The following is a 26,918-nucleotide window of genomic DNA, read 5'->3' as shown; positions in this document are numbered from 1 at the left end:
CGCGGTCTGTAATTCGCCACCCGAAATCTACCTTCCCTCCCCCACCCCACCCCTCCCAGTTATTTAATAGAAAATGTATTTTTAACCGCCCGCTCGGATAGCATCTCGCCAATATTTATATTTCCACGTTGCCTGGCATCCACTGTCCCACATTAGACTCTCCCTCTCTCTCCCTCTCTTTAATCCTGCCACTTTAAATAGATGAATTAATAAAGCAAATGAGGGTCTAATAAGCTGCCTGTCCTGCCTATTGAGGCAGGGGGAGAGAGACTCGAAAGTGCGCCAAATTTGTTTGCAGTGGATCAAGGCTAGCCGCCTTTGCTTCACTTTCTTTATCTTAATTCCGACTTGAAAAGATATAATTATCTAGTTTGAACAGAGCTGCTATCAAATCCTTCTCTAGGCAAGGCAGGGGAGAGCTGGAGTGGATTGCAGTGTTCTGAGCCGCTTGGTGCAGCCGGAGATAGGGAGTAATGAAGTTGTGGAGTCCTGAGATACAAAGGGCATTAACCTCATTAGCATGAAACCTTTTCTTCTAACCATTGTGGGACCCTTTCAGACTCCTAATCCCCCCTATTTTCAAAGCTCGGTTTGTAATAAAGCTTTTAGGGTTTTTTTTCAAAGCTAATGGCATTCTCTGAAGATTTTATTGCTGTTACGCTACATAGGACGCTTAATTTTTTTTCCCCCTCTCTTTCCTCATGGTTTAAAAAAAAAAAAAAAAAAGGGGGGGGGGGAAAGAGATGTGGGGGGGGAAAGGGGTGCGGAAGAAAAAATATAGGGCTCCCGCAGAAATAAGCCTTTTATCAAGATGGGAAACAATCTCCCGAAAGGCCCCAGCCCGCCGTTCGGCCGCAGAACGTCCGCGTGGGTTTGGGGAGAGCGCGAGGAGTTCAGGTGGAGGCGCGCAGCGATGCGCGCAGGGCTCCGCCTCGGGGGTGGCACTGCGGGACCGGCGGGGCGGCTCGGGACGGAGGGACCGCATTGCGACACGCCTGGGCCTCCGCCGAACGCAAAGTCACCGGCATCCCATAAGGCCGCCAAAATAAAATCAAATCGGATTTTTTTTTTCATATGTATATATATATAAATAATAATAATAATTTACATTGCACCCGCAGGAGCCGCCACCACGTGCGCGGAATGCCTAATCTCAACTTTTTCAAGGCAGGGCGTTGAACAAAGCTCGTATTTTCGCGATGCATTGTAACTTCGCCTTATCACAGTGTAAAGGGTAGTCAGATTGTCCTAAATTATGTCCAACCAGCCCCCCTGGATCCACGGATTAAGAGATTAAAGGAGACCACTGGGCAATGCCTCCTCTTTCCCCTTCATATTCCTGGTATGATAATTGCCTAAACTGATTTGCACTTTCACAAAAGCTCGCAGGATTCTTTGTAGCTCGAACAGAGCAGACGAGGTTTCTCTATCAATGGAAATAAAACTGATTAATGCAGTCTATCAGGCTAAGGAGCAAATGAAGCATGAAAAAACAACTGTGTACCCCCAGAAAACCGGCTCGTTTCCTCAAGAACCCCGAGCAACTTTTTTTTTTTTTTTTCCTTCTAAAGTTTCAGGGTTGTTTTAACAGCAGAGTTTTGCGCAGCGCCCAGGATCGCGCAAAAAAAAAAAAAAAAAGAAAAAAAAGAAAAAAAAGGGGGGAGGGGGGGGCGGGGGTGGGAGAAGAGGGAGGTGAAGGGGGGGGGCGAGAGGGAAAACATTACAAATAATAATATAAAAATCACCGCCGCACGCTCAAATCCGTAGTTCTGCCAAGGAAGCTTTGCATTCTGCAGAGCGCGCAGCGACCCGCGCAACCCTCCCGTCAGGTTGTGCCCGGGGAAGGGGCTGGATTTGGTTTTATGTCCTTTTTTTTTTTTTTTTTTTTTTTTTTTCTTCTCGAGGTATTTATTTACAGCCAGCAGCGCTGTGCGGCTCGTTTGGAGATGGCTGTTTCCAAACGATTGGGTTCGTGAAGGAAATACGCGCATTCCTGCGAATGCGCTGCGCGGGCACCGGAGCGCGGATCTCAGCGCACGGATCGGAGCGGAGGGGGAAAAGCGAGAGGTGTGAGGTGTGAGGAGGAGGGGGAGGGAGGGGGAAACAGAGGGCTTGAAGTGTTAGGGCATATTGATAAATCTTTATTGACAAAATATTGACAATGACATACTTCTTGGAAGTATATAGCGTGTTAGAATTCTAACAAATTAAACACAAAACACAAAAATATTTACATTCTGGTATAGAAGACATGAAGGAAACATTTGTCACTTTTTTTTTTTTTTTTTTTTTTTAGTAGCTCTATGATCTCGGAATATTATAAGGTCAGTGCTTGAAAATTGCCCCAATGAAAATGGCCATTAGGAGAAAAAAATAAAAACCAAACCAAACCAAAAACCCTCGATACGCGGTTTTCAGTCCTTTATCTCCGGATTCTCCCCACCGCCAAACCTGGTCGCCGGGTTTGCGCGTTATTTGCGTTAAATATAATCAACATTAGGTTTCGCAGTGGGGACAGAGTTGGGAGGGAGGGGGGGGAGGGGGATCATTTGATTTTTGTCTTTTTTTTTTTTTTTTTTGGCAGCAAATTTCCGACCATTTTCGGGCCCCCCCCCCCTCCCCCGCCCCCCCCTCCCCCGTCCGTCCGTCGGGGAACACTACGCCCGGGTACCGCTACTCCATTCACCTTCACGAACACTTTGACGCCAGAAGTTATCATAAAATGTTTACAGACTGCACATTTCTCGTAAAGTAAAATTAAAAAGCACACAGAACCTGTCTTAGAGGGAAAAAAAATTACCATTCATTTCTGTCTTTAGGAACCGGGGTAATTTTTTTTCCTTTTTTTTTCTTTTTTTTCTTTTTTTTTTTCCTTTTTTTTTTTTTTTTCTTTTTCTTTTTTTTGCCCAGACGGCTTTACACATGCAATTCAAGTTTCTGAAACAGGTGTGGGTTTTGGCTGCTTACGGAAATGTTTCTTTTTAAGACGGGAAAAAAAAAAAAAAAACAAAACAAACAAACAAACAAAAAAAAAACTATGAAGTGCAAAACGTCCCGTAAGGTGGTAAGATTTCTTTGCTTTTTTTTTTTCTTTTTAAGATATTTTTTTTAAGATTTTTCCTTTTTTTTTTTTTTTGAAAAAAAAGAATTTTTTTTTTTTTTTTACTTTATGTTTTTTAAAAGTGGACTGCGAGAAACGGAATACCTGTCAGTCAGTCAGTCAGTCAGTCAGTCCCTCGTCCCGGCGCTGGGCTCTGCCCGGCAGATCCCCGTGCCAGGGCCGTGCCGGCAGCGCCGCGCTCCGCACCTCGCGCTCTGCCCCCGCCGCTCGCCGCCGCCCTCCAGACGGGAATCGCGTTTGGATGAAGCTCTCCGTGTCCTTTCCCCGCACCTCCACGCCGGGGTGCGGGAGCCTTTAACACTTTCTTTCGATGCGTTGGCTGGCTTGAAATGTCTCAAAGTGCCAGTTTTTAATCGTCCGACGTGACGTCGATTTCTTCTGGACTGGCTTGTTTGGTGGCGATTCTCCACCGGTTAATGTGATGAGTCCCTTTTTTCTTCTGTTGTGAGTCCGAACCTTCCTCTTCCAACTTTTGCCTCTTGAACTTCGTTCTTCTGTTTTGAAACCATACTTTTACCTGCGGGGGTAAGACACGGGGCGTCAGTGCACAGTCCTGCACGGTTACTGCAGAAGGGACGGGCACCTGCGGGGCCTGCGGCCAGCCGGCCCCAATCCTACAGGGACACCTATAGGGACATCCGTAGAGGCATCGACGGGGACATCCAGAAGGGCATCTATAGGAATATCCATAGGGACACTCATAGGGACATCCATGGGACGATCACAGGGACACCGCCTACAGTGCGAACCCGTAGGGACATCTATAGGGACACTTATAGGGTCATGCACACCGACACATACTGGGTCATCTATTGGGACATTCATAGGGACATCTATATTGACACCTACAGGGACGCCCATAGGGTCATTCACACCGACATCTACAGGGATATCTATAGGGACACGCATAGGGACACTTAAAGGGACACCACGGGGACATCTACATCGACACCGACCGGGAAACCCATAGGACATCGACAGAGACACCTATAGGGACGCCTATAGGGATGCTTATAGGGACGCCTATAGGGACGCCTATAGGGAGCCGTGCCGCTACGTTGTACCCTCTCCGCATGTGCCCGTTCAGCCGCGCAAGACGGCCGTGGACACGCAGCACAGAGCCGGGAGGCAGCGGGAAAACCCGATGCAGTTGCGCGGAATTTGAGCGCACGCCCAGGACCCGCGCAGGGCTCGCGCATTGCCGGCTTCAGCCGTCCGGGCTGCTGTCGGGACCGCACTCTCCGAGGTGTCCCGAAGCATTTGGGAAGGGATCCCGAGGCTGCTTCGGCTCGGCACGGTTCGGCTCGGTATGGCACTGCACGGCACGGCACGGCACAGCTCGGAACGGTTCGGCACGGCCACACCGGGACCGATGCGCACAGGGAGCAACGACAGCATCGGCCCTAACGGGATTGAGAACGAGAGATCTTTTCCTTTTGGAAAACCGATTAAAACGAAAGAAACAAACCAATCAAAAAGTGCCTAAATTAAAAACGTCCGGCGCTGCCCCGAGCGTCTCCTCGGGATGTGCCGTCCAGGAGAGATCGCATTAGGGACAGAGCTGGAAGTGCGGCCATAAATACCCCTCCGGATTTGTTCAGCGCCGAATAAATCTGACTTAACCATCCGACAGCTGACTCCGGCGCTTTAATTACAGATAGTATTGATCTGGAGCTATCTCCAGGGCTGGCCACACTCCTCGTAGCGGCCAAAGGTAAACATTTTTTTTTTTTTTTTTTTAAAGCAGTTTAAACTCTGGTTCTGTCTGAAAGTGCCTGATAAAGGCCCCAGCGAGGGGGGAAAGGGAACGGGAGCATTTTAATAAGCTGGTTTAACCCGCTTCGCTGCCTCTTCAGAACAGAGCGCTGCCTGGCCAGACACACATCTCTACTGCATTTTCATATTCTCCAAAAGTCCCCCATCAAAAAGCTGAGCGGGGAACAAGGGGTGAGTTTAATTTGCTTTTAGTTTGCTAATTGAAGGGGAGGACGGTTCATTTCTGCACGCTGATCTCCCAAAAGGGAGCTCATTTGTAGGGGACTGGGGGTTTGACATCCGGACAAAAGACCCCGACCAGCTTCGGAATCAAGCAGCACAAAGACCACCTTAAATACAGCTTTCCAGTGGAAATAAGCCCGTGACCGGTCCCTTGTTCGGAGAACCTCATAAAAGTGGCGATCCCTTTTTATTGTTTTGTTAGGGAGACATTTTAAAACAAAAGCTCCAACCTCTTTATTGCTTCCCCCACGAAAAGGAGTTAAAAAAAAAAAAAAAGAAAAAAGAAAAAAAAAAGAAAAAGAAAAAGAAAAAAAAAAAAAAAAAAAGTGTTACAACTTAATCCGCCCAGAGAACGCTCTGTTTACTGGGAACTTTGAACCAGGCTGCGGCTGTATGGTTTTTGTTTTTGTTTTTGTTTTTTATAGTACAGTGCCACATACTGTATGGCAAAGACAATCCCCATCTGGAACACTCTCCCTACGACACCGTCGGAAAGGCGCAAAACAAAAGCCCGACACCACAGCAACACCATCAGCACCATCACCTCCACGGCAGGGCGTTGTGCCGGAAGGCGGAACCCCGCACGGAGCCGCACCGTCGGGATGCGGAGCTCCGCGGAGCCGCGTCTCGGTGCGCTCCGAACACCGCAGCCGGACCAGGAACACCGCACCGGGGAGCGGAACGGGCTCCGATGTGGTTCTGGACCGCAGCCAGCAACGGGGGGAGGAGGGAGAAAAGGGGATTCCTCGCCATTAATAATTTCTTTGCCTTTATTTTGAAGTTTCTTGCCCTCCCGATCCGGTCCGTCTTTTCGCCGCTGTGACGGACGCAGGGTTGGGAATGAGTGAGCCACCCCACCTCCACACACACACACACACACACACTCACACGCTGCCTTTCTGCCCTCGTATCCAAACTTGGGGTTGTTTTTTATTTTTTTTCCTCCTTCCCGCTATTTGTTTCCTGGGCTTTGCCCCTTGCACGCGAATATTCGTGCGGGTCACGCCAACCGCGCAGAAACAAACCAAACCAAATCAAACCAAACCAGGGGAGGGTTTCTAACACTGGGGCAGAGAAACACCTCGCCTCCCCCTTCTCGGAGCCTCTCGGCAGGGCCCGAACTCAATACGAGGAACCCATCCGGGTCTGGGCCGGGGGCCGTTCCGAGGTGCCCCACGGTGCCTTCGCTCCATCCCGGCCGCAGCCATCTCCTCCCCCCCTTACCTGAGTTTCCGTGAGGCTGAGGCTGTGTGCCAGCTGCTTTCTCTCCGCTCCCACCACATAATGGTTCTTCTCAAAGGCATGTTCCAGTCTCAGTAATTGGGACGGGGAGAAAGCTGTACGGATCCGTTTGGGTTTCCTGGCCAGGGCGTTGTGCAGAAGGAAGCTCTCCGGACTGGTCTCGTTCCCTGGACAGCGGGACAGAGGTTAGCAGGAAGAACCCGAGAGGAGTTCTTAGCGCGAGAATTATTCTTCCCACCATTACCGCCACGAAGCTCTCCCTGCCCTTTCTCTCTCCCTCTATTTTATTTTGGACTTTAAAAAATATAATTTCGATAAGTGTGTGGAAGGAATACTTAGGAGATGGAGAAAAATGGGAGAAAATAGTATGGTATACACAACCCGGAGAGCAATAATAATAATAATAATAATAATAATAAAGAAGGATCGGCCAGAACCGAGCTGTAGAGTGTGAGGCCCCGTCCCGCAGCGCCCTTCTCCCTTCACATCTCTCTGTGTTTCTATACGGATTTCTTTCCTTCCGTCTGCACAGAGGTTCCGTGCGGCCGCGGCCGATCCTCACCGCCCCGCTCCGCTCCGCCGCTCCCGGTGCCGGCATTGGGGCCTCTCCGCCGCCCGCCCCGCTCCCCCTCGCTGCCTCCCGGTGTGTTCCCGGTAGCCCCCGGTGCCCGGTCCGGCAGGGACAGAAACTTCGAGAAACAAGCGGCGGGGTCGGCCTGCTGCGGGGCCGGAGTTCGTCTTGCGGATTTCTCACCCCCTTCCCCACACCTCCCGGTTCGGTCCCCGCCGCAGCTCGGATCATTCCCTACGAGGCGAGAAAGGCACCGAGAGTCCCTCTCCGTAAACGCATTAAGAATCGTTGCGGGAGGAGGGTGCGCTGGGAACAGGCTAGGGCTCAGCACCGGCGCATTTCCGCCTTTCATCCGCAGCTCTGTACCAATCGTGGGATGATTGCGACAAACAATCCGGTGAGCGAAACCCCTCATTTCGTTGCGGGAGGCCATGGCCGCTCTCCGCCCGCGCGGAGCCGCTCCGCTCCCCCCGATGCTGAGTTCAGGGCAGCCGGGAAAGGAGACCCGCAGGTGGGTGAGTTTCGTTAGGGAATGATAAAGGAAAACACCGAGGAAAAATATAATAAGAAAAATATAAAAATATAGATCTAGATGGGGTCGAACGAATGGAGGTTGATTTTTTTTTTTTTTTTAGTTTTGTTTTACGAAACTTAGAAGCAGAACCGGACCCTCTGCGGGAGAAACCGGCTCACCCCTGGCAGAAGACTTTGCCATTAGCAAAGGGTTAAGCCGGAGGAGGGGGGGGAGGTTATTCATCTTGCGCCATAGATTTGGTTCTTTCCCCGCCGAGGTTGTTCTCCACCGGGCAGCTCCGGTCTCCTCCCGCTGCGCGGCTCTCCGCAGCCCCATCTCCTCGGGCCGCCCCTGCGCCGGGCTTTGGGTTTCCCTTCTCCTCTCTCTGAGCCAGAGCCGGGCTACGGCGGGGACCCTCAGCCCCTCCAGCCCTCTCCTCTGCATCTCTTCCTCCGTACGTTTGCATTAAAATATCCGTCCTGAGTTTAACCCTCGCTTCTTTCGGGGATAAACAAACCCTGCCGAAATCAAACCCGGCCGTCCCCCGCTTCTCGAAGGGAAAACGAACCGAAGAGGGAGTAGAACCGAAAATAACAGAGCCGGGACCCCTCTCTCGGACAGTTCTGCGACGCCAGAACCGGGCGGGGAGAGAAGCAAAGACGGAACCCAGAGCAGCCCCACCGCCCACCGCCCGCCCCAAGCGTAGGGGAACGAGGCAAAGTTTCACGTACCTTGGAACCTGTGGCCCAGATACCGGTAGCGATGTATTAGCCACGGGTAGAAGGTGGAGGGATCCCTTTGCTGCGAAGCGAAGAGCGGGTGCGTGGAATGCGAGGCGGGCAGCGGATGGGCGGCCAGGGCGTGGGGAGGGGGCACGGGGTGCACGGGCACGGCCGGGTTCGGCGGGTGGGAGACGGCCTCCGCAAAGACCAAGTCCGGGTTGGAGTAGACCCCCCTGCCGGTGGAGTGGAAGCCGTTGAGAAAAGGGTTCATCGGGCTGGAATTGGCATAGCTGAGAGCCGCCGGGCGGATGGGATCCTCGGAGCGAGACGCGGGCAAGGGGCTGTCTTTAGCCACCAGCGACTCGATGGTGAAACAGCGCTTGGGCGCGGGCTGAAACATGGTGCGGCGGCGGCGGGCGTCCCCCGGCAAATCTGTGCGTGGCTCTGCGGTGCGCGGGAGGAGGCGATCCGGGGAAGTTTGCAGCGGGGAGTGACTTGAGGAGGGATAGATACACACATAAATAGACGGGGGCCGGAGGGAAGGAGGCAGCGGCAGCCGGCGGTACCCAAAAGGGAGACACGCGCGCCGCGCACACACACACACACACGCGGAAAGTTGCTGGGAGAAGTTTCCCTCCTGCGAGGAAAAGGCGGTCGCCCCCCCCCCCCACCCCCCTCCCTCCCTAAGTCCAAAGACAATCCATGGATGTGATCGGCCCCTTCACGAGTTGTGCAAACGATTTGTTAGTTCATGAGCCTAATTAGTGCTGGGATCACATAAACAGCTTCCTCTGAAGCCTGGTAAATGGCTTGATGATTGGTCGCTATTACTCGCCTCGAGGTTGAAGGGGGAGACTCTTTAAAGTGCGTCAGAGGGGAGGCGAAGCGCCGGGCAGCGCCATCGGGAGGGATGGAGCCGCGGATCGGAGTGCGCCGGGAGGGGGGAGCGCGCACATCCGCGCAGCCGCGCCCCGGGCCGCCCCCGCGCAGCGCCGGCAGCCGCCGACAGAGGTAGGGGACGGGACGGGACGGGGGGAGGGGGGGGGGCAGAGTGAGCTCCGCATCTCTGCTGTGGGGAGCTCGGGGTGGGGGTGGGACACGCAGCCCCAATCCCTTTCCCCGCCGTCTCGCCGGGGCTCGCGGCCCATCAGGGTTACCTGGGTGTGACGCGGAGCCCCGCGGTCCCGGTGCGGTGCCCCTCTCTCGCTTCGCTCCTGGTCGGGCCGCGCTCCACCTCCCAACTTCTCTACGTGTCCTTCCGCTGCCGCGCAGCGCCCGCACCGCGCGGGGCCGCAGACAAAGCGAAGCGCGGCCGCATCCCGCGGGGCCGGGGCGCTCCGGGCGGGACGGGGGAGCGATCCCCGGCTCCAGCCCTGTCCGGATTTTCGCGATTACCTTTGGGTCCGGGGCTGATTTTAGGGCTGAGTTCTCCTCCTCCCATTGGCTGGGGCCGCGGAATAATTATGATCACATCCTAATACTCTTGGCTGGTGCTTACTGTTTATTGGTAGTTAAGGATCTATTATCTATTCATCAGCCTCCCATTTTTGCCAATTACATTCTTCTAAAGTGAAGTACCAGCAGGTATTTTGCACATTGACAATTAATGATAAAAAATCTGGCGTGCTTTAAATCTATTACGCCGATGCGTAATTTATCTGAAAGATGCAGAATTGCGGATGTAAACGAATGGTGCTGCGGGAACGAGGGAGGGGGGAGCTGCACCCAGCCCCGGCTCCTTCCCCTCATTCCTACACTTTGTTTTCTATTTCCTCCCAGCTTCGTACACAAAGAATCCGTTACTCCGCTGCATCCCAACGCGCTCAGACCTGAGCGGGGCTGGGATCGTCCCCGCTCCTTACTGCGGAGGGAGCCGAGCGCTGAGTCCGCAGAGCTCAGAGGAGCACTTCGGAGCTGCGCTAAAGGGACGTGACAAAGTGGCACCGGGCACACGGGGATGGCAGTGTCCGTTCGTCTTTTCTTTCGGGACGGGTTCACTCTGTGTAGGAGTTCGCTTACACGGGGATCTGCCTTTGCGCGGCCGTACGCGCAGAGATCCGCGCACGCGTGCGGTTCTTCTCTCGGAGCGGTGCAGGTCGCGCACGTTTGGGAAAGCGCAGGCACAAGCGCGGGGCTCCGGTGTGCTTTCTGCTCCTCGTTATGACACTTCTTAGATCTTCCCGTCCCTTTATCTTGGAGCCCCGTTCCCTTAACTGCTGTTCCCGCAGAGCTGTGGCGTTACGGAGGTCAGAAATGGCCCCGAATACGGCGGAGTTCGGTGTGCGGGTCCGGCTGCGTTCCGGTTCTGAGCACTGCAAAGAACAAAACTTCTGCATAGAGCCGCGTTCTGCATCTGCGTATTTACATTCCCTGCGACGGCAGAATGAGAAACTTCACCTCTTTTTTTCCCTTTTCCCCCCCTTTTCCCCTCTTTTTTTTTTTCTTCCTCCTTTTCCCCATTTTTTCCACCCCCCCCCTTTTTTTTCTTTTTCTTTTTTTTTTTTCCTTTCCTTTTATTTATTTATTTATCTATTTTTTCCCCAGACATCCCGAGACAACTACAAGTCTGCTTTGAAAATTGCAGCAAGCCTTTTAGCAGCTGGGGACCGCCGGCTGTATCCGTGTGACAAACGGCCCCCGCTACCACACACACACACACACACACACTGGGAAGTCCCGTCCACACAGCGCATTGCATTTCTCCCCTTTCACTGCCGGGAAGCATCCGCGGGGCCGAGTTCCCATCTCGATGCTGTCCCACAGCGCTGCGGTTGCGGGGAGCTGCCAGGCCCTGCTCACCGCTCCTACGCATCCATAGGCACTTACGTGTCTAGGACTGTGTACATGCACACGGGGAGCAACGGTTCTGTTAGTTTGTCAAAGAGAAAACGGGCCACGGGCAGTGGGAACAAAACCCAGCACGACTCGCGATGGGAGTTCCCAGTATTTTCTCCTCTCCCCACACCTCTCCCGCTGTCACTGTGGCTTTTTGAGGGTTGCCCCGCACTGCCTGGCCGGGCCCTTAGCGAACCCCGCAGTTCCTCCCGTGAACTTTCCCCACGCAGCTTCCCGGGCCGCTCTCTCCTGTCCTCTTGGCGGCTGCGAGGAGGAAATCTGGCAGGGGCTCCTTCCCAGCAGTCCCCGATCTGCTCCAAACGCACTCTTGGAGGCAGCCTCTCTCGGAGGGAGGGGTGCACTACATTCGCAGTCAAATTACATGGCTGGCCTCAGAGGCATTGGCTTCGGATTTCCAAAGAAATACTCATCTTTGAGAAGCCGAGCCAAGAAGAAAATACGAGGAAGGCCTCGGATGCGGGAGACCTCGGGGTAAGGAGATTGTTTATGGCTGAGCTGTGGCGGCTGAGGGGCGGCAGGGAGGGAAGTTTCAGCCCCCACGTAACTTTCTGTTCCAGGTTGTGTCTCCGCTCCCTCCTGTCCCGGGGATCTGTGTCCGCAAAGGGAAGAAGTCGTGCTGGAGGGGGGCTGCGGGAGTTGGAGGAGCGCTTGAAATGCACCGTTCTATTCTGTTTCGGGCGTCCTAAATGCGGGACAGAGAGATTTAGAAGGATTCTGGGCCTCCCAGCCCAGCCGAGCCCCGAACAGGACTATGGACTGTGGGGATGCCCGGTGGGCTCGGCCAAGCAGGTGGATTTCCCCCGAGCGGGTCTCGCTGCCATCCCCAACACTGCAGGCAGCCCCGCCGTGAAGGGGACAGCAAAGAAAGGAACGGAGCGGGTGTGACCCAACCACACCGCGGTACCACTCGGGAGCAGCTCTCGGATGCCGCGCGCCTCCGCTTCCAGGTCTCCCCCTCGGGGAAACCCGCTCCCGGTCGGGCCCTACCCGGGATACCCGGTCCCGGAGCATCTGCGGGGCGGCAGCGCCCTCTGCCGCCGGCAGCGACCTCCCGCGGGGAGCGACAACGACCCGGGGCGCGCAGATTTGCGCTCCCCGGGCCGTCTCCGCTCTCCGCGGAAGGTCGCTGCGGGCCACAGCGAGGCAAGAAACCTTTCGCTTTCCGAAAGACCTAATCACCCCCTGCGCTTTTCTTTTAAAACTTCATTCAAAATCGCGGCAGGAGGACGGCAGCGTTTTGAAAATCGCTCACTTTTTTTTTTTTTTTTCTTTTTTCCCCCACCTGCCGGCTGCATCATTCCTGTGCCCTAATTGGGGCCATCCTATGGAATGTTTATTTTGGGTGTGTGTGAGCGGCGTGCAAGGAGAAGTGTTGCACCTGATGCTTAATCCTTTTGGTGGATCCCAAACCGAAATTCACCTTGCAGCCCTTCTCTGCACCTGAGTGGTACATGGGCAGCCCCGCACCCGCCTTACTCTCCTCGCTGCCCCCTCCAAACCCTGTCTCCAACTCGCGTTTCCCATTAGTGCTGCCCCGCAGCGAGCGGCGCGGCTCCGGAGCGGGGATTTGGGCAGGAATGTGTCTTTTCGTGCCGGTTCCCAAATGGAATCCCCTCTGACAACAGCCTGAGCTCCCATCCGAGCAGGGGCCGTTGCTGTAAACTTCCCTCAACTTTCCTCCGGAGTGAGTTTACTGCTGTTGAAACGAGAGGGAGAAAAAGGAAAATCAAACAAACAAAAATAGCCATTGGAAAGCTTTCTTTCTAAAGAAAAAAACCCAGAAAATTACACTGATATTTTCAACTAAGTCACTCCAGTACTTTCTGTTACTACCGGAGCGCTTTTGGTTTCTCACACACAGCTTTCGTTTTCTTCGTGACCCCCGTGTAACGCGCTCCCGAAGCGCCCGATCCCGAGGACGTTCGCGTTCCATTTCACGACGGCTTTTGCCGGGTATCGGTGAGGGTCGGCATTACTTTCTGCGGGATGGAGGAGGACTTTTGCGCACCGCGGTGCCATGCGATGAACTGCCGCGCAGCCTCGGGATCTCCTCCCGGCCCTACTGGGGGAACCCCGGGAACCCCCAAAGTTGTCGGGTGGCTTCTGCAGCCCACCGGGCAGCTGCAGACCCCAGTGTTGGATCGAGCCCGGAGTAAAGTGAGCTCTGCCGCTTCTCTTTGCCTTTTCTCAGTGAGTGCTTCGTTTGTGCGTTTGCTTCACCCATCGTTTGGCGAAGTTCGGGCTTGCGAAGCGCAGAGGGCATTTTCGGGGATTCACCGCCCGACCAAAACTGACCTCTACATTCCCCCGAGGCTTCCATCCTCCCATGGGGCAGAAGGAGGCTGCAGGGAAGAACAGCGAAATAACTCAAATATTTCTCCAAGCTCCTAAAGTATAGCGACTCAGTGTTAGCACATTAAAGTGTCATTCACTTATACTCATCGGAACGTATTTCATTTTAAATCTTGCATTTTTCTCGAGGACTCGAAGCAAGTAATTGCTGGCAGTGGCATCTCGGGATGGACGCATAATGTCCGTTTAGTCATGCAGAGCCCAGCCGGATCTCTCCCCGCTGATGCGCGCTCCCCAACGCCCAAACACGCACGGATGTGCGCTGTGGAAGCCACACGGCGTGTAAAAAAACACAGCTCCTACAGCAAAACCAGCGCTTTCCGTGGATTTTTCAGGCACCCGAGCCCCGGGGTGACATTTTCTACCCGCATGATATATGTCCAAAGCACACGTGGGGAATTTTCCTTCCATTGCTTGTGTGCTCCCTTCAGATTTCTGTGCAGTTTACATCGCGTTGGATGCTTCCATCCACTAACTGCATTCAGCCCTGATCTCGTTCTGAATTAAAGCTTCTTTTATAGTCTGTATATTTTTTATGATTTCCTGGAAGGAGGGGGGAAAAAATAAAGGGAAAGCGTGTTTAGGAGTTTCTGAAAACTTCCCTTCGGCGCAGCGCTGAAGTTGGGGATCCCCGGGCCAGAGCTGCTGGCTCTCCCCTGCGCGTTCCCTGCGGGGGACTGTAGCTCGCTCGGGCCGGGCCGCCTCTTTTCGTCTCAGGAACAAAGGGAAAGGTCGGGCCTCTGTCGGGAGCCGCAGCAGAAGCGCAGCGCTGTGCTGCGAGGGAACCCCGGCTGCTCTGCTTGGGCAGAGCCCTTAGCAGACAGCCAGCCATAGACACATTTGCAGACACGGGGCTGAGGTCCCAGGGCACCGGGTTGCGAGCCTCAAACACCCCCCCAGCCCTCCCCCGGCCACGGCATCACCGCAGCGGGACTTCCCGGGTGCGGAGCCCATGGCTCGGAGCCTTCGGGGCTGCGGCGGCTGCATTGGGCGGGAGGAGCAGCGCTCGGGAATCGAAAGTGACCCTTCTCCCGAGTGCTGCGGGCTCTGGGTTGTTTGACGCCGGGATCCAACGAAAGTCTGAAGTCGAGGGGTAATTTTCTCCATATGGGCAAACGACAGAGTGTATAGCGGCTCACTCCAGAAAGTGTCTACCTGATTGTTTTTTCACTTTCTACAGAACGCTAAGGAAAAAGAAAATAAATAAAAGGAAAGGGCAAACAAGAAAAAAAAAAAGAAAAGGAAAAAAAAAAAGCAAAACAAGGAAAAAGAAAAGAAAATGGGAAAAATGGAGAAAAAAAAAAAAAGAAAAGAAAAGAAAGAGAGAGATCATATGGTAATGAGAGCCCTTGTTTGCCCGCAGGTCAGGAAGGCGGCGGAGCTCTGGGCTGGGGCTGGCCGCGCTCCGGGAGCCTCGGGCCGGGCTCCGCGGGGGATCGCTCCCCGCAGACAAAGGGGCAGGAGAGGAACGGCGAGAGATGGCGAGGAGCTCCGCATACCCGCGGTGCCGCAGCGGAGCGACTCTGCCTCCAATGAGCCTTGCCGTTCCCCGGAGCCGAGCACCGGGCAGCGCTGCCCGCAGCTCCACGACGAGATCGGGGAGAGGAGGGAGGGTCGGGGCGGGCGGCGGTGAGGCGGTGCGTCCGGGTCTTCCTCTCGGCCTTCCTCCCTGCAGCGCTCCGAGCTCCGCACGGCCGGGCCGCCCCGCTCCTTGCAAAAGCGGGGGTGGAAGGAGAGAAGCTAGAGGAGCAAGGAGTGTTTAGGAAGAGGCTGTGACATCGCAGAGAGAAGCGAAATTTGTGACCCCCGAGGGGCACTCGGTATGATTGGATTTGATTTTTAGTTTGAGATAACAGTTAGTTCGCTCCTTCCAGCTCAGGGAATATCAACAGGAAACGATGCTCGGGAGATGCAGGCGTCGTTCCTCGTCCTTATCAGGGCGGCATCGTCCCAAATCAGGGTTGCTCATTGCAAACGAGCGAACCCGATAAGTTCGTTTATTTATTTGTTTGCTTGCGCCTTTCCCCTACTCGCAATTCTCTGCGGGCTGCCGGAGAGACGCTGAGTTACGGACACACTACAGGTGTTAGCGCGGTGCTCGGGAATTCATTCCCCTTCCTTCTCCCCCCTCCTCCTCGCCGGGGTTATTTCCGAGCCTTCCCAGATAGCTGGGAAAGGGTCCCACATCTCCCGGAGCTGTAAATTGAGCGCTGAAATACTTGATCTCACTGATTCTTTGGAGAGTTCAAGCTGGCCTCATTTTACAGGAGGAAGCGAAGTCAATCTCGGAGGTTTTGCGAAGAAAGGCTGTTATTTCCTAGAGGATCGGCGTTTAAGTTGTTAAATATTAGTTTTTAATTACATATTGTTCTTTTAAGAAATAATACTTAGACTTAGGTCCGGGCAGGTATTCAATTGAATTTTAGAGCCATCAGCTCACCATTCTTTACACAACGGATGGAAAATAGCCCATTGAGCCGGCCCCCGACTGTCTTTCTGCGGCAGACAGCGCTTGAGGTGTCCCCGCCGCACTCCGTGCCCAGTCCCAGCGCCGTCGGGAACAGCGGGCCGACAATTCGCTCGCTGCGCGGGTGCGCAACGGGCGCGCAACGGGCGCGCAGAAGGCAGGGACTCCAGCGCTGAGCCCTGCGGCTCGGCGACCGCTGCAAACTCCCTGCTAAGGGCACGAGGGAGACGGAGAGGTTCTTTCTGACGAAGCCATAGAAAGACGAAACGGGAACATGGACATTAATGAAGGAAGCGCTGAGTGCTGCGCGGAGCGGCCAGATCCGCAGAGATTTTCCTGCTGCCCCACGAGGTTTCTCAGGCCACGTCCATGTCACGGGGACCTGGTAGGGCTTCGTGGGCGCCCGCAGCTCGGAGCTTTGCGGGGCTGAGGTGTGCGTGCCCGAGCCGGGATCCCAGGAGGTCCCATCGCTTCTCAGCAGAGCCCCTCTCCGCAGCACCTTCAGCTCTACCCCTTACACCGCCAAAACTTTCTTGTCGGGCCGTTCTCATCTGTAACCACTTCCACACGGAGATTTTCCCCCGTACTCTTTCTCCTCATCTGATGTGGCCATTTTACAAAATTGTGCAGCCCTGCTGCTGCTCCCACCGTTCTATGGCCCCTTCTCCCCCCTTATCCTTGCCCTCTCCCTGGCCTCAGCCCCCCCAGCTTCGGGCCGCTCCCGTGGGGCAAAGGCTAGCACCAGTGGGACGGGCACAGGGGCTCTGGGAACTGAAACCCAAGTTTGTGAGTTTGGAGGGGCCAAGAGCTTTGCTCTGTAGTATCAGTACTTCTGCTCTCCATACACTGGCAGAGTGGACTAAAATGAACATGTGCGACTCAGCATCTGCTCAGCTAGATGCATCACATGGAGGAATATTGGCTTTTTCACCTCCAGGTCCTAAATGGGAAATAAAGGGAAGTTGATGTCCTCTATTCTGTTTGCAATTGCCTATCTAGGATTAAAGAGCTCTCCATGTTACTGGCTGTCTTTCATTTAACTGTTTGGAGACCAGAGATGGAAAATATTTGCAGAGAAGAAAAGAATAGCTGCATGGGATCATTTGCAATTCAGTGTGAAAATATTCTAACAAACCCATTTCTCTCCCAGTGCTGCTGAAAAAAATAGCACATAGCCGTCAACAGCCCATTGCGCTCTGCTGGACAGCACGGAAAGTTTTAGGCAACAAAATTCCTAATAGGAGACAGCAGCAAACAGCACAATCATGTCTTTGACTAAACTGTGTGGCAGCTTTAATTGCGAAAAATGTTCGTAATGGCTCAAATATTACAATTTTGGTAAATGGGAGACTTCCCGCGAGCTGCAAGCTGTGCAGCCTGGGACAGGGCTGGCACATGTGGAGGAATGGGGCTGGAAGCAGTGAGTAGGGTGTGCCAGAGGGATGCACAGCCAGAAACAACCAAATCCATACTGACAGAGTGCTCAGAACTGAGACTGCAGCTCAGGTCCCCTGGTTCCCAGCTCCCAGCCATGCTGCACAGGGCTCTGGGTTCTGTGGATGGGCACTGTCTGCTTGTGGCTCACTCAGCTCTGAGCACTGGGGCTGGCCAGGAGAACCCTGGAGGATGAAGAGCTTGGCTTTTCTTGCTTGCATTGCACATCCCAGAGTATCCAAGAAAGCAATAAGAGGATTATTCATTTCAAGCTGTGGGCACTCCCAGAACCCAGAGGGTTGTCAGTGGATCCCAGCACTGCGCCATTTGCAGCGTTCATGCAGGCCAACAGAGCTGTCCTGCTCTGCCATCTTCTTGGAGAAGTTCTAGGTTATATGTTATTTATTTGCCCTGCAATAACACTCTGCAGACCTCACCCAGGGTCAGGACACATCAGCGCTAGGCTGCTTTATGTATAGAGCCAGATGACAACCTCCGGCCTAGGGGTCTAAGGAGGAGGACAAAGTCAGTGTCAACATCTTAGAATAACTCAAGTTGGAAGGGACCCAATAAGGATCATCAAGTCCTTGATGTATCTTGAATAAAACAAGAAGAGAAAGGGACAAAACTACAGTGGGCAATGCTGGAGCTGAGGACCAAAGGACATTGCTTACTCTTGTGTGCTCATCATGAGCCTTCTGCTGTGGTTGAAGTTGGTGGCAAAATGTCTCCTGTTATCTCGCTATCACATTTAGCTCTCAAATAAGATTCCACATCTTGTTTTTTTCTACAATCTTCCACAGGTGTACCACCATGCAATTCTGCATACCATTTGATATCAAGGCAGAACCACTGAGAATGGCATTAAGCCAATCTCAGGACAGTAGGGGCAGAACCTGCAGTGACAGTGAAGAAGCCTTGTGTGTGGGGTTTGGAAGTTACACCGTAACATTCTGTGTTACCACATCACTCTGAACAATGTTTTATTCATATTTCTTACTGGAAAAAAAAAAAAAATTCTTTTTTAAAGCAATTAAATTGTTAACAAATAATCAAAAATGGCCACGTGAGCTTAGAGGAGGGAGATGAGCACCAAATTTCCTTTCCAAATATGAAAGGATCTGTATCTGTGATGAAAATGAAGGAATAAAACTGAGGCCTCAGAGGGGATCGGTCACACTAGGCTGATTCTTCTTGGTGTTTTTCTTGTTTTTTTTTTTCAGCTTTTTCAAGAAACACTGACTCTGATCTGTCATTCTTAATCTTAGGCAATGGGTAAGGAACAGCAACTCCAGGCAGAGCTGTCTCCTTCACCTTAACCCCAACCTGTCATAGTCACGTGAAGTCTCGTGCCACACTAGGATGGATGGAAGAGGCAAAGCAGAACCCACCCCCCCAGGTGCAGACAGCCGTCCTTTGCAGCCGTGTCAGGCTGTGACCGCATCTCCAGGATGAGCCCCACCACCAGCCCCAAGCACACTCCGTGCTGTCAGACATGTTCCGGACAAGATGCAGAACGCCATTGTTTCGGGGCAAGCTATTTCCTTAGGGCTGTCTCTTGGGCAGCTTGCCTGAACCATAAATATGTTCTGCAGTTGAGATCAGAAACATTAGCAACTACCAAACAAAAACAGGCAACACACCCAGACAACCAAAATGCAATAAATAACCAGGTGGATCTCAGCTATGCAAATACCTTCAGTTAGGTAGAGCAGCACTGCATTACCCTCAAAAGGTTCATTAAAAGCCCCCCCCTACCCCACCCCACCCCTTCAAGCTGTGTTTTTACACACATGCTCACTTTCCAGGCTGTTCACCCTTCAGCTTGCCAGGGATCTTTGGGCGCCAGCTGCCTGGTTGTGCATTCCTGTTATGCAGTGCTGTGCCAGGAGAGCTCTGCGGGGAGGGAGGGATACACAGGGCAAAGGGATGATCCCTGCCCCAGTGCCCTTCCAGTCATTGCACAGGATACAGGAGAGAGAGAGAGAGGTAGAAGAGGGAAAAAATAAAAAAAAAGAAAAGAACAGGTGGAGATGGAGAAGTGAAAAGAAAGGATGAGACAGTGCTACCGGTGTGATGCGAGCAGCACAGCATAGCAGCTGCTAGCTGGCATAAGTGATGGAGCCTACAGGGGACATGCCAGCACATTTTGCCACACGAACCATACGTTCTGTGTCACAACTGCCAGAAGTTGGCGGGATGGCTTGTGGTCGTGGCTTGGCAAAACATGATGGCAAAAGTGTGTGTGCACGCCTTCTGACTGCTGACACACCAAGAGGGAAGAATTAGCAAAACTCTCCTTGTGACATTATCTCAAAGGGCTACTTATAGCACACCTAGCCAGCGGCTTGCTGTGATGTGGGAGCACAATTCAGGCAGTGCCCTGGCCCCAGCCCCTCCTTGATATCCCTGCAGCACTGTGCTGGATGTGCAGCATCTGGTTGGGCAGCAGCTGGGCTGCCCTGGGTTTTTCTCACTTGTCTCTGGCACGATGCACACCTCAGCCTGGAAACCTTGGCCCTATTAGGTTACACTTCTAGTTTGAAAATTATGCACGTCAGTTTGCAAACCACATCCTTTGAAACACAGTGTACTTGAACATCTTTCTCTCCCCGCACCGGTCTATCGCCTTTAATTTAGCAGGGTTGAGGATCATCATGTGCTTGAACTCTGAGCTGCTCCCAGGCATCTAAAAAAGTAATTGCAGTGTTTAGGCTTTAAATGGATTCCCTTTTCAATCTAAATGATATCACACATCGGAGATGTCAGTGTGAGTGGCTGAAGAGAGATTAGAAATTCTCCTAAACAGTCTGGTAATTAACTCATCTATACATGCACATATTTGTCTGGAGGAGCTCTGACTGCCATAGGGCCCATCTCAGTGCTCCCACCACCTCTTAACATGTGCTATAGGAAGCCACCACCTGATCCTGCCTGACAATGCTGGGCATCAGTCCCACTGCTGGGAGTGCCTCAGCACCTCCCTCTGGAGGAGCACCAGTGCCTCAGTGGAGATTTCCAAAGTTATCTCACTCTGACTCCAGTTGATAGAATTAGGCACTAAATTACCTTTGGGATTTATACCTTCATCTTTTCATTATTCTCATAAAATACCTAGAGCATAGAAACCACTGCAAGCAGGAATATGGTGAATAACAGCTAAATTCTGCTCCAGGTTCAGGCCTGAGTGTAGATATTATAATTAAGCTATAATAGTTACTTGTCTTTTAGTCACTATTTCTACACTTACAAGTTCTCTGCAGAGGTAACCAAGAGGTAATGGTTGGTACAAGTGCTCTAGCAGTGATGCCCTGCACGTTCTCTCTCTGCAAAGCCCAACCTGTCAGTTAACAGCATGGCAAACATGCTGTAAATAAAATCAATCCTTCACCTTCCTGTGTACCTCACTCTAGACCCATGTATCGATCCTACAGCAGCGCACATCTGAGGTAGAACCTTTTGATGACAAGTGGTCCAAACGATCGCTCTTTAATGCTCCTAGCTATCAGCGTTTGTTTCTCTCCATGCTGTACTGCAGAGGAGCTGCTGCACAGATGCTCTCACTTTCTGCTCCTCTAACAGAGTTCAGAGAACTTTGTGCAGGCTCATTCCTGATACAGGAGCATAGATGGGGTTTTTCCTATCCCTTCCATTCCAAAATATACTATAAGTATGAAGACAAGGCAAACATTTTCCCAAACAGTATATTGTGCTCAGTAACATCAAAATGACAGTGGTGGCTCTTATTATACAGTTGTACAATAGCTACAAAGCACATAATCTCAGGCACGTGCTACCAGCTATGATAATAGATAACAACATTTTAAAGTCACCAGGGTTGAATTGAGTCGTATCAACTAACCTTTACCAAACATTTCGCCTTAAAGAACCAATTGGATTTCTCTACTCTGTCATTACGCTTATATGGTCCCCTGCTGAGCATGCAGCTGATGGTAGCAAGGAGTTGGTAATTCTAAACAATGAAGCCCTCTGCGTGGATTTTACTTTTTGCAAGATCGATTTCTTCATGCCAGGGAGGGAGCTGGGTGACTCAAACCGGTGCAGTAACCAGAGCAATGTATGGGGTAACGTCAGCAGGATCCTGCAGGGCACTCGTTCACACCCTCTGCCACAAGCCACAAAGTACCCAAGTGCTGCTCAACAGATTTCAGGTGTTTGGTGCAAAGTACCGACCTCACAGTCAGTATCTATGAGCCATCTGTGCTTGGGGTGCGTTTATCACCAAGGGATAAAATGTTCTCCCGTGCCCAGGAAGAACAGGAGAGTAGTGGCTGGGCACAGCAAGATTCCTCTTTCATGTGCCTGTAGCCTCCACATTTGCTGTTTTATTTGGGCTTTCTGAAAATGCTCTTCAATGAACTGAATTACTTTCAGTTGTAAATCTAAGATGAAAAAATGCAATATTAGGCATATCTGCTCTCTCTAGCACAAGTAATATCCATATGCACATTCCTTCCCCTTGCCAATCTCCGTTTGCTCATGACTGTTGGATTTTAAGCAAAGGACCTTGCATATGGCAGCAGCTCTCCACCGGTCACAATTCAAGGCAGCTGTAGGTTTCTGAATGAAATACAATGTGGAAGTCCTTAAAACAAACAGAGACCCTTGGTCTTGTAAGTGCAGAGGTGCTTGAGATTCACTAAATACGCACAACAGCTCATTCCTTGTGCTTCTGAAGTTCGCTGGAGGAAGCGGGGCTTGTCATTTAGTATAGTAATTATAATGATTCATTATTATGATTATTCATTATAATCATATAATCACAGTAATGATTAATAATTATAGTCATTACTATTCATATTAGAAGAGATCCTAGAGGCCCAAATTAGAACATGGGCCCCATTGTGCCTCCTGCAGTAAGAACAGAGACAATCAGGGACACTAATGACAGGGACTGTGGTCAAGGACCCACAGCCTTGAGATCTGTGCCCTGTTCAATGCACAGTGTGTACAAACCAGCGGGGAGCCATGTGGGGTATGGATGGAAACGTGCATTTCTGTTGGGAATGGGGCCAAAAGGCTGTGGAAATCACTGTCTGGCTCTGGGGGTCTCCAGCCCACCAGGCTGTCCTTGCCCAGCCAAGTCACGAAGATGCCCTTCTCCAGGCGTGCTCTGAGTTAGCACTGCTTGAAAACTGCCCTAGCTCCTCCAGCATCCATTTCCATGTCATCTACGTGGTTTAAACTTTTGACTCTGAGATTTAAAAACATTACCTTGAAATATGTGTGCAAATGCTCATTACATCTCACTATACATCACTTCTAGAGGACGACAAGCTATCTTATCTGCCTAGAAGTGCCTGCAGTATTTGCTCAGCCTGCAGTTTGCTGCCATCGAGCCTCTGCAACGCGCTTTGCTCACTCCTTTAGGTAGTTCTCTGCAGCAATTCAGCATATTGCATGCTAATTCCAGAGTCTATTATCGCATGCTCAGAGGGCTCCTGGAGCCAAGGTGCTACCAAAATTATTGGGCTTAATCACGAGTGTAAAGATAAGTGTGCATAAATCTTTGCAGGATTAAGCCCTTGGCCTTTTGTTCTGCTTGTGCGTAAACTGCTGCTTGCTTGCACCTCCTTGTACGTGTTTAGCTTTGAAGATACAAAGGGTAGAGAGCTCTACACCCAGCACTGCAGTTTCTTTGTTCTTCTAATCTAGTCCCAGATTGCTTGGTTGTCTACTAAAAGCTATTGGGATTGTTCTCTTTAGAGACTACAGGACAGATGCAACTGCTTAGGTGCGAGCCAGTATAACTTTTTTAATTAAAAGGTATCTATAGCAGATCAGGTAGTAGAAAGAAGGAACAAAACCTGATTTTTCAGAGTATATAAAATGGGTGAAAATTTCTAAATGAGTGATTACTTCAAAAATCGGTGAATATAAAAATTGTGCAAATTTATGCTCCCCACCTCCACCCTCCAAGTTCCCAAAACAGGGAGAAGCACAAGTGAGAATAGACTTATCTTGTTATTATGAAACACTGCAAAGTAGTTCTCATATTGCACGGGCAGATCTGCTGCAGACTTTATTAGGAAACGTAATGAAAGCACATTTGGTATGTGCTCCATGACACAATGCAGAGGAGAAAAACAGGAGCGGCGGGAGGAGAGGAACTTGGGTTCTTTCAGTAACAGGGTACCTGTTACTGAACAGTAACCTGGCTGGCACGCAGGTACAGGTGTCCTTGTTCCTACAGGACACTGTTGCTGCTTAACGAACAGTTGCATGATGTGATTCTTCGAGGGGTCATTTAGTTGTTAGCAAAAAGCTTTCGCATCCCTACATACTCTTGTTAACTAACAGTGTAAAGAAAACCTAATGCTGGAAAATGAAGTTTGGAACTGAGAAAGTTAAAGCTTTCTTATGATCCAGTCCCTGATTACGTGATCACAGATGTATGTTGAACAGGGAGTGAGGCGGAGTTGGAGAGTCCAAGCGAGTGAGTTATGGTGGAGCCCTGTCTGATTCACTACAAAGGTTAGATGGTATGCACTCTATGAGACATGTGGCCGCACGGCAAACAATGAGCATAAAAATAAAAATTGAACAGCTGCCTCATTTGCTAAGCACGTCCATCTTGTACACTGAGCAAGTCTGGGTTCCTGCGGAAAAAAGAATAGTGTCTGATCGTATTAGCTATATATATACACTCCGTGCAGATCCATCAATATCGGATGCTTTATAAGGCTGGGATGTGTCCTGCACTCCAGACAGATATAAGAATAAAAGACATCTCAGAGAATATTGCATTTTTGGCAACATGTGCTGGCTCAAAGGAATTGTAAAGGAAGTAAATTAAATACTACTAAGAATGTATATATATATATATATAAATATATATATAAGAATGTATATATTTCATACAAGGATCCCAAAGCACTTCTCAAAATATTAAGCCTCACAGCACTGCTGTGATCTGAGTAACAAGCGTCATTTGTTTTTCTAATGTGCAAAGAGAATCAGAAAAAGAGAAGTAGGTTAACCAGATCATCAGGAGGAAGAAAGCCTGAATTTTAGGCTCTCATTTTAGCTCTCAGCCCAACTGCCTTCTGTGAAAACTTCCAGAGAAGCTATTGATTTTTATGCTTTCTTGCCCTTCTCCAGCAATCCAACACAATGCTCAGGCATATGGTTAACTTAAGGCCATTGATTGTTGGCCTAAGTTTCTGAAAAACAATTTGGAGTGCAGCATGTATAGTACTGCAGAGAGAAAAAGTAGGTTTATAGGAGCATTGGTCATTTTACCAACCGTGCCCAGAATTTCCTGGATGTTACGAACGTTCAGCTGATTCCCCAGTGTCAGACTGTATTAAAATACTGTCCTCAAAAAGGAACATTCCAAATTTCCATGATCTTTGCCAGTTTCCAACGATTTGACATTTATTTGAGCTATTGTGCAAAGTTTTCTGTTGAGTCAGATCATTCAGGACTAGCTGCTGGGACCACAGCATGTCAGCAGGACATAATTCATCCACTGCTGATGGCAGCACAGTTTATCGGATAGGTAATGTGGCTGCATGCAGAGATATGCCACTAGGAAATTCATTTATTTGTTAAAAAAGGAATTAAGCATTGCTTTGCCCCTTTGGTCACCTGTTGGATTTCGTTAGGAGAAATGACTCTGGTAGATTTTTTGGTAGAGAAGAGAAAGGGAGAAGCAATATATTGATTTAAATTATGCCCACGGCATCCTGTTCTCTGTATCCTCTGTGTTGTTTTGTATCTTTGTTGGCTTTTTGGCTGATATTATCTTTCTGATTCTTACACGTACATACACACCTGCTTGACCTCTGTATTTTCAGTCTGTTTCTAGGGGAATTTCCCAAAGTGCTCACAACAAACTCTTACACTTTATAACAAAAGAAATACCCACAAAGATTACGCCTTGCTATGAGCTATAGTCAAACAAAACTTCCCTGGCCAGGTCCTTAAGCCCACATATGCTTTTGGTGAAAAAGCTTGCCTGTAAAGGTAAAGCATGATCTTTTTTTTTTTTTTTTGAACTGTTCTCAAAAATATATCTGCAGGGAGCTCTAATTAGCTTTTACCTCCATAGATGGGATGTTTTGGCTTTGAGATAGAATTCAGGTTGACTTAATTGCTTAGATCTTAAGCTGTGCAAGGCACAGCCCCCATGTGCTGCATGCCTGTGTAGTACCTCGCAGCGCTGGAACCAGCCCGGCGTTCCTCAGCAAGACCTCAATGCAAATAATGAGTGCAGCTACATAAGAGGACACTGAGTGAGTCATTCTAAACCGCAAAATGTTTGGACTGCAAATAAAGAAAGATATGTGGGATATAATCTGCCGCCGAATTTTAACACAATTCCTGTTAACTTGGAGCTATGCGTGGCCAGAACAATAGCAGGCTATAGATTTTGTTTCCTTCCCCAGCACTTTACTAAGTGCTGTGAGACTAAAATGTTTCGAAGGTTATATCCAATGTCCTGTGGAATGAATGACAAATGTCAACTCTTACACTCCTGCAAGATCTGAACGGGAATACGACAACTCTATAGACTGAGGCAAGTTTATTATTACAAATACCTTATTAAATCTAAAGGGTAATGGCATTCCAATTAGCTCATTGTTAGGAATCTTTCATGTTTGACTTTCATTTAGACTGATTATGGGAATAATGCAGACCCTGTATAAGTAATTGGCACAAAATAAAAGCATTTGAGCTGCAAAAACCCTCCTAGAGGCTGCGCTCTTTAAAAAAAAATATATAAATAAAAGCTTCCTATCTTTCCCAGCTCATGAGTTCTCTCTGTTCACCATAATAATGAGACAACCCATTGAGCCTCCCGTGGGCCTGGCGGTATCGCAGTCCCTTTTACCTTCCCCTCTCTTCCCAGCAGCTGCAGGGGCTCCTTCTCTCCCACCACCCCCACTCCCCTCGCCGCCCGTCTCAGCACGGTTCCATCGGCCCTGCCCAGCCGTGATTCTCTCACATCCAGATCAAAGTTGGGCCTCATCTCCCGCACCCTCCTCTTCTTCCTCCCAGCTGCCATGCTGGGAGCAGCAATCGGAGGGAGCTTTATTTCACAAGGCAACCCAAGCTGGAGGTCTCCTTTTCCTCCACAGGGGAAGGAGCCTGGAGCAAGATGCCCTCTCAGTCCCCTCTACCCATGGAGGCCCATCCAGGCTGGGGCATGCAGCCCATAGGGCACAGATCCCCACGGGACGAAACAACCCATTGTGAAAGAAACCAGTTTTGGGAAAAGCATCCAAAACCACTGGCTGGAGCCTCATTTCCTTAGGTTAGGGGAAGGAGCAGTATGAGATGTTTGGTGAGAAGGCCACAAGCATTCCACCCTGCCAGACTTTCCTTCCTCCATCTCTGACTCATCCAGTGCCAGCTCTGTCCTGTTCCTGGGCAAAGAGGCTGCTGTGAAATGTGCACCATAGGAAGGAAAGCTACTCTGGATACACACCTGCGTTGCACCCTGCTCTGTGCCAGAGCCAGACCCAGACCTATACCCCCTGCCCTGTCCCAAGCTGTGGTGGGGGCAGGAAGCCCAGCAGGTGGGCCAGGGGTCTGGCTGTGCTCCAGCCCCTTCCCTGCAATGGGAAGGAGCCAGAAGCAGGGCTCTGGATCACAGCTTGCTGGCAGGGCAGAGA

The 26,918-nt window shown here is 50.9% G+C and overlaps 2 protein-coding genes across 25 annotated transcripts in view; one reads left to right on the top strand and one right to left on the bottom strand.

Annotated features, from left to right (window-relative positions):
* Positions 1-2,120: 2,120 nt before the first annotated feature.
* On the bottom strand, positions 2,121-9,467 carry EMX2 (empty spiracles homeobox 2). Of its 2 annotated transcripts, XM_085229782.1 has the most exons (4): positions 9,326-9,467; positions 8,178-8,662; positions 6,344-6,528; positions 2,121-3,638 (listed from the first exon to the last, which is right to left on the bottom strand). In XM_085229782.1, the coding sequence occupies exons 2-4, from the start codon at positions 8,566-8,568 to the stop codon at positions 3,471-3,473; spliced, it is 744 nt and encodes a 247-aa protein (XP_085085908.1). In that variant the 5' UTR covers positions 8,569-8,662; positions 9,326-9,467; the 3' UTR covers positions 2,121-3,470. The 2 variants fall into 2 exon arrangements, with proteins under 2 accessions (XP_085085908.1, XP_085085909.1); XM_085229783.1 differs by lacking the exon at positions 9,326-9,467 and having other exon boundaries at positions 8,178-8,758.
* Positions 2,665-26,918, top strand: part of LOC104912029 (uncharacterized) — a 72,044-nt gene continuing 47,790 nt past the window's right edge. For 8 of the 23 annotated variants that reach the window (XR_014884825.1, XR_014884822.1, XR_014884824.1 and 5 more), the window contains exons 1-4: positions 4,047-5,068; positions 5,545-9,179; positions 9,948-11,495; positions 11,582-25,819. Coding sequence is in view for 1 of the 23 variants with exons in the window: in XM_085229780.1 (XP_085085906.1) it covers positions 7,309-7,443; positions 10,713-11,495; positions 11,582-11,710 (1,047 nt within the window). In the remaining 22 variants the exon portion in view is untranslated. Of the gene's footprint in view, positions 5,069-5,544; positions 9,180-9,206; positions 9,753-9,947; positions 11,496-11,581; positions 25,820-26,918 lie in introns of those variants that run through there. The other 15 variants (XR_014884815.1, XR_014884812.1, XR_014884809.1 and 12 more) reach the window with 11 other exon arrangements.

The sequence above is a fragment of the Meleagris gallopavo genome, chromosome 8 (genome assembly GCF_905368555.1).
Source record: "Meleagris gallopavo chromosome 8, MGAL_WU_HG_1.1, whole genome shotgun sequence".
NCBI classification, from domain to species: domain Eukaryota; kingdom Metazoa; phylum Chordata; class Aves; order Galliformes; family Phasianidae; genus Meleagris; species Meleagris gallopavo.
The sequence above is the reverse complement of the archived record's forward strand: the minus strand, read 5'-3'. Positions and strand labels throughout refer to the sequence as shown.